Raw genomic sequence first — 11995 nt, forward strand, 5'->3', positions numbered from 1 at the left:
ACCTTCGCCGCCTTCTGCTACATGCTGGCGCTGCTGCTCACCGCCGCCCTCATCTTCTTCGCCATCTGGCATGTGAGTGACCGCGGTCGGGGGCGGCCCGGGCCCCTCGCCCTGACACGCGTGCACACGCACATGCACACACTCATGCATGCACGCGCATATGTGGTAACATGCACACGCACACGTGCGGCCCGCCCAGGGAAGGGTGCGCGAGCACACCTGTGGTGTAGTGGTTTATGAGCAGGCGGAGGGTGAACGCACTTGCGTAATAATCCACACCGAAAATCAAGTTACCAATTCACCGAATTGCCCGCGCCGGTGAAATCAAACCCAAAGCGCGGCCCGTCACGCGCAGCCCTTTGGGTGCGCTGATATTCGTGTCTCGACAGTTTTCAGTGCCGTTTCCCCCTTAAATGTAAACAGCGTAACGCGATTGTGTATTATCTTCACATTTTTACGAACAGTCCACTAAAAATCATGTCTGTGCACGTAACGCTTTGAATTTGTTTGACTAAACCATTCGCACCGCATGAAGTGTGCTGTATTTAATTTTCTTCCTCATCAAATGTTTCAGTTCCATTACTTGTGGCTGTTGGGACATAACATGAACACGGGGGTGCTGGATTAGTTTTGGTTACTAAATAGAAGTCAAATAAGCATGCTAAATGAGGTCACGCTCTATTTTGGGCACTAGAAAATTTTCCAATTCAAAATTTACTGGACAACCCACATCTCTGCTCATTCCCTCCTTGGGCACCGATGGGTCGGTCGCAGGCGGCATTTTAAAGCCATCCCTGAGCTCCCAAGTGTCGTTCTGGGTGAAACAAGGGCAGGTGGGAGTACGCGCTACCGAGCACCGCTCTTTGTCCGCAAGGACGAGTCCTGTTTCCTACTCATGTGCGGACAAGCCGTGCTCAGCCTCACCTCCCTGTATTACATCCGGGGCGAGGTTTGGGTACAACTGAAGACAATCAATGCACGAGCATTCGTTAGGTTTTTAAAGGCATGCATGCATTGCACGTGTTAACCGTAACAGGGTAGAGTTGAGATTACGGTTCGTACGGGGTGATGTGGACAGGGACGATCCTCCCAGCCCGGTGTCTTCATGGTTCTGCAATAACCTGGCTTTTTACATGCGACTGCTTCCATCTGCGCTCAAGACTACGCGTGCTTCCCAGGATGTTAGCGTAAACGTTTCATTTGTTTGCTATGAGAGTGCTTTTTCCAGTGCGGGGCACAGCGGGTTTTAACACTTCCTGCACTAGGGGCGCTCAGCCTCCAGCCTGTGGAGTATGCATGGCCTGCAGAGCAATTGCATTTGGCCCACAGGGTGGGTAAATTTGGTGGTTGGGGAGTGGGGGCAATGAATGCAGCCTCCCTCCCCCCTGCCAAATTCCCAAACCCCTCGCAGATGGTTGCGGCTGGGCTGTGCCCCCTTCCCCTATGGGGCTGGGCCACATCCCATCCCTGCTTCCCCCTCTCCCTGCCTGGATAAGCCCCCTCTCCAGCATGGTGCTGGGTCAAGCCCTCTTCCCCTTTGGGGCTGGGTCAAGCCCCCCTGCCCTGTGTATTGTATTTAGGGTGGCCATCATAGAGGACAGTCTGGTTGTTCTCTTGATATGAAACCGGTTGCCTTTAAGTCCTCTATTTTTCTCTATTTTTGGATGAAAAATAGAGGACATAAAGGCGTCAGGTTTCATATCAATAGAGGACAGAGTAGTGGAAAACTGGAATGTCCTGTATGATGGCCACTGTAGCTGTATTGGGGACCACTGGTGGGATCTGGACCATGGGCAGACGCTCATCTCGCTCCCCCGGGGAACAAGGTTGAGCACCACTGCTCTGCACTGCCCTCCTGCTGCTCCCCGGCGTGCGGGCCAGCAGCAGCGTTAGGGACCTGAGTGGGTTTCCGCTACTTTGCTGAGCGCCTGTTGAGTGGATCCGCTGTAGGAAAACACCCGGGACCGGTAACAAAGCAGGCCTTCAGGCACACCTACAGGTTCTTATTCTTTAATAACTGTCCTGCGTTACGTTCACTGCAGGACACGAGAGTAGTGTTTATTGGTTTAAACCAGCTTTGCAAAACTGTCATGAAAACTTGCCAGCTCAGCTCCTTGGTGATGCGATGAAAATCCGCCGATACTCATCTATGGATGAGTAATGTTCTCAAAGGTTAACTTAGGCCAGATGATTTTTATTAAAGATATTTTAATGCAACTGCAAGCATTTTGCAGTTCTCATAAAATATTGTTTTTACCTATTTGAGTACATGTTTAAAATATTATAGTCCTTCGACAAATCAATCGTGTGATGAAGGAGCTTTGTATTTTTTTCTACCTCCTATTAAGATTTTATTTATTTTGTCTTGAATATTTATTATTATTTGAGAGTCATGTATTTTCAACCAGCCACAGAGAAGATAATTTACTTGTGGTACGGTAGGAAACGTAGCTTGAAGCGGGTATGAAATTCCTGCTCTTGCAGAGGGGCACTCGGATGAAAATGCATCTTTGGCATCCCTTTTTAGCCTCGTAACCATTTAAGTTAGCTTTTTATTGTAATATAAAGGACAGTATATAAACTTGTTTTGGTGTACACTGAATACAAGTAATATTAGTGCTGATTATGTTATGTTTAATGTTCTGGTTCTCATAATTTATAGTTCTTGCTTTTGTATCATAAACGTTTGTCTTAGTTGGTGCGGTGTATTTGACCATGTTTCCGATTGGTACACTCATGCTTTCCTAAGCATCTGTTTACAGACAAAACCTCTGTCATCCAAAATGTTGTTGACCTTTTCCTGATGCATCTCCCTTCCCAGCCATCTCTGGCTGCAGCACGCACACTCTGACCACGGAGATAAGATGGAGCGGTTAGCCTCTTTTAACGTGAAGATCACTTGCTTTTAATTACTTGACTGGCATAAGTGTCGGGCATGAACCAGAAACCAAGTATGCCACATCTGCAACAGCTTGATCTGTTTATGCTCCAGGGATATACTTTGTGGGATTAAACACTATTTAAAGTGACACTCAGCAAGGTTTTTTTTCTTGGGGGAGGGAAGGGCGGTTCAGTGAAGGTATAGTGCCACAGCTTTTTGAGTGCCTAAAATACCTAAAAGAAGCTGAATTAATTAGAATTTGCTTGCTTTTCTGTTCAACCAAAGCAGACCTGTTTCAGACAGCCTTTAGCTATAGGTTACTTGGTTTGTGGAATCATTTCTATGCGGGTAAAGAGGACACGTTTCGTTATTCGGCTCCATACCAGTAAATGGATTTGCTGTGCAAGATGTTTATTACTGCTTTCGGTTTGAAGAATCCTAACTGTTTCAATTTTATTCTAGATAATAGCATTTGATGAACTGAAGACTGATTACAAGAATCCCATAGACCAATGTAATACACTGAATCCTGTAAGTTACGCGATCAAGAGTTCCTCTTTACATAGATGTATACGCTATTTCTTAATTTAGTTGTCTCAAGCAAATAAAAAAAGGTAATGACAATTCTGTTTGGCTAGTAACACCTAATTACTGGAGCTTTTCCTCTCAATCTTGAATATTCTGACTATTATTAATCTGCTGGTGATCTTGTCAGCTGTCCGTACTAACGTTCTTTCAATCTGCTTTTTACATTTTTCGGCACAAAGACAGTTGAAAAGGTCAAAAAGATTAAAAGAGTCAAAATTGCATTAAAGGTGTGTACTGCTTTTTAGTTTAATGTTTCAATGCCACTTTCCTTTCATTTTGTTAGGAACATCTGTATTACTATTTTAAGATGTTTTGTTTAGTGTGCTTGTTCATCTGCCTGTACTGTCTGTTCAGGTTTATAAACTTCATGACCTTTCATATTCTGTGCAAAATAATTTTGCTTGCTTACCCGGTAAAGTGAGGGAAACTGTTATATGCTTCGAGTCTTTATTGAGTAGCTGCAGTATTTGGAGACGTAAACCAGTGGTATTTCTCAAGTCAGATTTACAAAACGGTTTGAATTTGATACGCCAAGGGCCTAGTTTACTTTTTAAAAAAGTGTTGACCAAAAAAATTCTGATCTGGCTTGATGATTTTGGTAGATGTGTGTCACACAGGAGTCAGAGAGAGGGCGTTGCCTCCCCTTATTTTGTTCTGTGGTCAGGAAGGTACAGTACAGCTGTTGTTTTGGACGCGGCTCTGATGAACCTTTATTTTTTTTTAATGACTGGCCTCAAAAGCACATTTAGTTTGGGGTGTTGCAGACGCAAGCAGCAATATAGGAGATCTTGCTGACGCATCTGTATTTTGGTAAAGCAATAATTCTTTGCCTAGTCTCCACCCCTTTCTGTCCATTTTATTTTAGTTGGGAACAGCTCGATTATGATAGCAGGAGAAGTAGCACAGTGGTGAAGTTATGCCTCTGGATTTGGGCACTGTGAATTCATGTTCTTTAGAAGTAAATCACACCATCAGGTATTGAATTCAAAACAAGCTGAAGAAGAATGTGTGTATTCAATACAGGCTGTGTCACTTGCCAGAAAACATTACAGAATGAGTAGGAGGAAGGGGATGATACGAGGAAGGGTTAATTTTGGCAAATAGTATTTGGTGCTTGAATGGATGTGCATCTAACAGTTTCCCTTGCTCGGTCTGTTTTGCAGTCATTTCTGCTATAGTATGGGGGAAGGCAAATACTCATTACATTTATGCATTATGATCTTATCAAAAACTTTAATACAAGGGTACTATACTGTGCATGTTTAAAGCAAATATTTTATTAACCTAATGTTAACATGCATGCATGAGGTGTTGATTATACAGTAGTTTTGTGTTGATTGAAAATCTTAACAGTATTTACTGTGTTAGTGGGAGTAGATTAGACATGAAAAGGTAGATTTAAATCCAAACTCTTCATGTAGTGTGGTAAATGAAAATAATCCTCTGCAAATACCTAAAAGACATGAGTCCTGTTCTGAGAGAGAGAAATTGTAGGGGAGAACATTTTTGGTTAATGAGAAATAGGTAAGATAGCACTTCTGTATGGTGTGATGAGGTTTTCTCTCTCTCCTTACATATTGCCATTTTCCTTGGCTTATGTGCCACTGATTACTAATTTTCTCTCTTCTCAACATTTAGTTTATATGGTACTGTTCTTTCTTCAAATCAGACTAGTTCCCCTGTAGAGCTGGAAGGAAGATAAAATACTGTGATAAATATGCCACAGACGGTTTGCCTGTGTCTTGTGGTGGCGGGGCAAATACAAACGTTGAGGGAGATTCATGCCTGTGATGTAGAGTCGATAATTGTAGATTTTAAGCCTAAAACACAGGTGTGCTGCCAAAGACACTTTTAGTTTAAATACATTAATTAAATTTTAAAAGCTCTACATAGTGAGTATGTAAGAGGAGAATTTGTTTCACCTAAGTAAAGAGCTTTGACTAGTTTTTTGTCTTGATGGAAGTTTGTATTTAATAATCTGTTGTTTAAAGAGTCAGACTATAGGGAACACAGCTTTTTTTGAGTTTATAGAGATCTAGTTAGATCTTTTAGGTGTTTGAAAGAAGTTCTTGCTTTTAGACATGTAATACAAACCTGCAAAACATTGACACTTCAGTCAGTCATTCTAGACTGAAAAATGGGACAGTATCCAAGAATGAAGTTTTCTCGTGTGTGCACCTCTAGCTTGGTTAGTACTTTTACCTTGAATCTTATGATTGATTTATTTATGGTAAATTCTTGCTTGAAATATAGCAGTTGGATATTTTTACATGAAAGAGGTCATAGTTGTTGATCCCACGTTGAGCATTTCAAAGATAGAAATGAACTTTTCTTGAGAACTGTGTTAATTTAAGAGCATGAATGGGTAGTCCAGTTCTAGCTGGGTTATTGGCCTTGGTATTCTTGTAGTGGATGTAAGGTTTTGCATGAATTTAATCTACAACTCTTTTCCCATATCCTTTCTTTTAGTAGCATTAATGCTGTATAACCTGACGTCTTACACTTTCCTAGTCTGAGTGTAGTCTAGTTTCAGTGTTACTTTTGTTGATTTTTGCCATTAAAAAGTAGGCCTGTGGGGTATATAAAAGGTGCATAAAGGAATTGAAACTGTATATACATTGCACTGTTGTTCCCTCCTACACTGCAGAAAGCATAATGCTTGTATTTGTGCTTATTGATGTGCATAACAACGTTACTACTAGTTGTGTCTGATAGTGCTGTGCACAGGAAATAAGGTTTTGGTAACAGTCTCCGTTGTATAGTTTTTCCAAGTTCAAAGCTTCCAAACGTAAAATAAAAACATCCTCTTGCACATAAACTGGTACAGGGAGCATATTTCCTGTTGATATTTCTATATTGCATGTGAAGAAATATCTTAATGTGCTATTCTGTCATGGGGGGCTATTATATGAAACATGGAAGCTGTTAACAGTGCACTTAGTTATTAGAAGCAATGATAACTTCTCTAATCTGGGCATTGTGTCATGTACATTTTTTTGTTCATAAATATACAAACATTTATATGGAGATATGAGGCATAATCTGCTAGTTGCTGTTTTCACTTTCTGCAGTTTACTCGTTCATGTAATTCTCCCTATTTCTTCTAAATAATAGTATTCAGTTTTTCATCGATGATTTACTTCACTTGAATATTCTGATGTGTATCTTTCTTTTCCAGCTTGTACTTCCAGAGTACCTCATCCATGCATTCTTCTGTGTTATGTTTCTCTGTGCGGCAGAGTGGCTTACTTTGGGTCTCAATATGCCTTTGTTGGCTTACCATATTTGGAGGTAATATTGATAAGTCTGACACCTTGATTTATGCTAATTATAATTCATTCTCCAGCTGCAGTACTTCCTCCTTATTTTCCTATTTCTCCGGCAAAAAAGCATAAAGGCACTTTGTGATGAGATACTGAAAAGTCTTACTTTACAGGTATGAATCAAATTAAAGACTCTTGTTTTGCCTTTCTAAGGGAAAACTATTCCCACCTTAATAAACAAGAATAAGTCCTGCCATGCATGTCTTAAATGGTGCTGAAGCTTCCAGAGCCATTCTACATGAATCTTGTTTAACACATACCGTATTTATCGGCACCTAGTTTGAATTGAAGACGAGCTCCCAATAATTAGATCCTATACATGGAAAATTACTGGAGGGTTGTCTTCAATTTATGTGCCAGAGCTGCCACATGCTCTGTGTGATGACTCTGGGTCCAGCTCCAGCCCCTCGCTGGAGCTGCAGCAGCTTCCCTGCTAGTGCATAATCTGCACTACCGACCTCTCTCTTTGCACGCAGACATTGCGTGGTCTCACCTGCAGCATGTGGTCTTCCCCATGTGCCGCTCCCCCTCTGTACCACACAGTTACCCCCATGCTTGCACACTGCACACCTTCTCCCCCGCCCCATGAGCCACCCTGGCCAGACAGCAGTGGTGGTGGTAGCTCTGGCCCCCTACTCTAATCCAAGATGAGACTTCTGTTCCCTACCATGGTGAATGGGGGGGAGACACCTTATCTTGGATTCAAGTAAATATGGTAATGACTACCAGCACCAGCCCCTGGACCATGTTGTTCTTGTTACTCTCTTCCACATTATTTTTCAGTTTTTTATTTCTAATATAATGTGATGCCTCAAATTGTACATACTATTTTAAAGGATCATCTTGTCTACTCTTGGTCTAGTACTGTGCAAAAGTGCCCTGGCCCAGGGTGCAGGGCAGCTGTAGTGTCTAGAACCCATCAATGAGCAGAGCATTTGTTTGTGGGCTCAGATGTTGCTGTTTGTCTGTTAGCTGCTGACTAGAGTACATGTTCTGTGCAGTTGGAGATGTGCAGTTCCTTGCATAGTTATATTTTGATATTGTTTGGAACAGTAAAGGAGGCCTGCTTTTTCTGTAACTCCCCACCCTCCCCAAAACTTGCTTCTAACCTAATGTGTTCTTCCAGGTACATGAGTAGACCTGTGATGAGTGGACCAGGTCTATATGATCCTACAACAATCATGAATGCAGATATTTTAGCCTACTGTCAGAAGGAAGGATGGTGCAAACTAGCATTTTACCTTCTATCATTTTTTTACTACCTATATGGGTAAGTTATTTTCTCTTCCACTTGATTCTTAGACCTGAACTTTTGCTTGGGCTCAGTCTGTAGGAAAAAATATATATAATTTTTTAAGAGAATGCCCAGTACCACACATGTCAAATAATTTGTTGGGAAAAAAAAAAAAGAAATCCTAGCTGGGGAAGTAAAGTTTTCCTTTTTTAAAAAAAATATAACCCCAGTGTCAATATTCCTTCAATTTTAAGATGCATTAAAGACTCAGAAAGCTAGAAAACTTAGAACCTTTTTTCTTTTAAAATATGCTTTACAATAAAAATATTGGGATTTAATCAAGGTGAAGTATCACCATTTTAAAAGTAATGGCTTCTTTGGTTCAAGTTAGTTTTGTAAAAACATGAAGGTAAAATGGTAACATAATAGATGAGAAGATACAGAATTTATAAAAGCAGAATCAAACTCCAGGAAAAAATAATGGGTGGGGGTAGGAGAAATCTGATACGGGTAGAGTGCCGCAGTACAACTGCCCTATGCTGCATCTGTTAGCTGGTCGTTGTGCTGCTCAGCACTTTGATTTAATCATACAAAAAGATGATGGAAGTGTGTTCATGCTTTAGTAATTGTTTTTTAAATGCATTTACGAAGCTAATAGAGGACTCCCCGTTGCTACTGTTTGTTGATCTGGGTGACCACTGTGTGCAATGTGCCTGTCGCTTCCTTTTTCAAATGCCATTATTTTTGTTAACTCAAAGTCATGGTGGCCTACTTGTTTTTTATTTTAGAACTGGAGAAACATATTCACGTATAACTAGAACGAGGGACCTACCTAGATCCCAGCAGAAGTTTGTGGTGCAGCAGCGCCTTTAATCTCGCTCTTTTTGCTGTGCACCTTCCCCTGCCACTGAGTGGCCGAGAGGCAATTAATGCCGTGGTTTTTGCCTCTGCCACTTGGTGGTCTGGGGCAGGGTGCAAAAAGAGCAAAATGAAAGGTGCTGCTGCACCGCAAACGTCCACCGCAATTTAGTTGGGTCCCTACGTATAACCTAGGTGTCTGATTATTTATGTACCGGGGAGGAGAGTTAAGCTTTGCTTGTTAATCAAGTGCATGATGATTAGGGGTCTACTTAAATTGCAGCAAGGCCGAATATTTTTGGTGGCCCACTCATAGTCTGCAGAGCCAATTTCACTGGGATTTCATGGTGCCCCTCCTCCCCCCCTTGGTGCTAACTTGGCGGAAAGGACCCACTCCTTGATGCTAATTGGCAGAGAGGGACGAGAAGGTGGCCACCATCTTGTTTGCTGTCTGCCCTTCATGCTGCCCTGCCGCTCAGTGCTGATTGATGGAGAGGCCCTGGCTGGGACAAGGGGACAGCCGCCATCTGCCCTTCATGCCACCCCGCCAGCCAGTGCCTTCCCCTCCCAGAGTGAGGACCATTGAATGCTCTCACTGGGGAGCCAGCATTTTATTTTTATCAAGTTTTCTCTTGTTGGCTTTTGAGGACAATCCCAGATTTCGCATTTCCACAAAATCGGTGAAACTGAATTAAGTAGGTCCCTAATAATAACTAATCCAAAGTGTTGCAGCTAAATAAAAACCTGATGTATTTCTTTCTTTCTTTCTTTTCTAGCATGATTTATGTTTTGGTGAGCTCTTAAGAAGAAACTTGGCAAACTTTGTTCCAGTTAAGTGCATGCAAAAGCCACGAAACAAAAGGATTCTTCCCAGCAAGAACCCATTACCAAGATTTAACTATGGAATCCAGTGATCCCAGCTGTATTAGGAAAAACAAAATGACTCCCCCATTTTTAAAACGTTTCCACACTTTCTTCTTGTGGAAAGACTGTTTTCTTATATTTTCCTGGGATGCTGAAATTAAAAAGAATTAGGTGTAAATTAGTATAAAACAATTACCTCCTGGTTTTGAGCAGTTTTGACTTTGCACTCCGTAAGGAACAGCCATAATTCTTCAAATAGCTATTAATTACTGACTGTCCTTAGTATTCTAGGATTTTTTGTTTACTGGACCCTTGTAGTGGCTCATTTTGGACTTAACAGCTCCACCTAACTATAAATCAGCTGTAGATATCAAGTGCTTCTGAAGGACTGAAAGCTTTGTGTATGTTATCTGTAGGTAACCTCACTCTCTTCTAGACGAATACCTGGAGACACTTGCAGAAAGAGTAGTTCTATTTTTTACTATTTGGATAATCTTTCCCTGTATATGCATGGTTCAGAAATTTCCTGTCTTTCCACCAAATACTAACTGTCCTTGCTTTAATTTTCAAGCATCCGTCCTTGTGATAGGACAAATTATGACTTGCCTGGGAGGGAATGCCTTTTGGCGATTTTCTATTTTAAATGTTTGTGCAACAGTCTTAACAAATTGGCTCATCCACAACAGCATTGATCAAGTCCAGTGGTAAAATACTCCTGTGACTTCTCAACAGACATTTCCAAGACACAAAGTGAGTTTGTGAAACTGCCCTGCTGTTCCGTAGTGCAATCAATAAAATATCTCAAATTCAGAATTTTTTTTTTCTTCAGTGCCTTGGTTTGAAAAAAATGAGTTGCATATTGAATTCCTCTGCTTAATTCATGCCAGCTAATGACATTGCAATCTTTACATTTAATATACAATTGGAAAGAGATATTTTATGGAAAATGAAACTGCTGATTTATAAGCTTGTTTCCTGGACTTTGCGTTGGCCTGCATGTAGACAGTCTTAGTGCAGAGGTGTGGAGAATAGCTGTTTCATATACGTTGATAGTATGTCACAGTTCCTCTTGCTGTGTGCCAGCAGTTAATTTAGCCTGAGCAGCTCCAAAATCTTGCCCACTTCTTCTACTTGATCTTAAGGTTACAGGACAGGGAAATGTCACTAGTTTTATTAAAACATGTTTACAGAGGCTGGCACGTGTCCCTTTTGCTGTTGCGGGCCAGATTCCTGTGTGCAGTCTAGCTTGCAAGCTGACTGTCGAATCGGGATGGATCCCCTTCAGTGGTGGAAGTGGCTTCTCTCCTTACCTCCACAACGGGATCTTGGCCTGTGCTGTGCTGATCTCCCAATTTCTGCTTTGGTTTCATGAAACCGGCAGCTGGTAGAATCAAGACCATCTTTTAATGAGCGCATCGCCCCAGCGCACAGCCCAAGCGACCAAGAGGATAAAAATTAGCAGGATGTGCCCACAAACCATTCCACCCCCCCTTGATCTGTGCTGCTTCAGCTGTAGTTAAGGAGATGGATCTGTGTTTTCTTCTGTTTCACGTAGGACCGAGGAAGCTGTCAGCAAAATGCAGATTGTCTTCTTACAGTCTGGAATAAAAGAATCTGAGCACGCTCATAAATATACCGTTTTCTGTGTGGATGGTGATTTTTTGTGTGTTTGTTTCCTGCAAATCATAGGAAAGAACTAAGAGAATACATGCAAGCTCCACAAAAACAAAAAAAATCCAGCTGTGGTTTCAAGCATCTTTGTAAAACGTGCGTGCTTGGGGGGTGGTGAGGAGGGATGAAAAAAGCCATCGCTCTTCCTTCACCGCCCGTTGTAGTGAGAAGTACCTTTGGAACGAAAAAAATGTTTATCTTCTGTTTTAATAAATATAATGAAACCAATTATACACAACTGAGGATTGAATTGAGGCATTCTAATGATAAAGTAGGAGTGATTTGTATTTTCTTGCCCAAGACCCTGGTACGGTATTGGATCTTTAAATTATGTGCACTGATGAGATCATTGTTGGCTCTCTTCAAAAAGGATTAAACTGTCCTTCCTATTTTCTGTTCCTGCCCTTCGAATGGTTTAAAAATGAATTTCCTTGCTGCTCAGCAGCTTGTCAAGATAGCTTGTTTCACAGCAGTAGATGAAAGTTAACGTCTTTGCTTTTGCCGAGTCCAAGCTGTCATGGTTTTCAAAAGCTTCTTGTGCCTTAATAGCTTGTTTTCAAAAATAGCATTATTGTG

The 11995-nt window shown here is 41.5% G+C and overlaps 1 protein-coding gene across 1 annotated transcript; it reads left to right on the top strand.

The window, feature by feature from the left end:
- Window positions 1-3: 3 nt before the first annotated feature.
- CNIH1 (cornichon family AMPA receptor auxiliary protein 1) lies at window positions 4-11388 on the top strand (the record flags this gene model as incomplete). Its single annotated transcript, XM_006039270.3, has 5 exons — window positions 4-72; window positions 3344-3412; window positions 6648-6760; window positions 7919-8062; window positions 9661-11388. Coding segments are annotated over 5 exons (423 nt in total), but the record flags the coding sequence as incomplete, so codon positions are not given.
- Window positions 11389-11995: the final 607 nt, after the last annotated feature.

Source organism: Alligator sinensis, unplaced genomic scaffold, assembly GCF_000455745.1.
Source record: "Alligator sinensis unplaced genomic scaffold, ASM45574v1 scaffold1999_1, whole genome shotgun sequence".
Classification (NCBI taxonomy): Eukaryota; Metazoa; Chordata; order Crocodylia; family Alligatoridae; genus Alligator; species Alligator sinensis.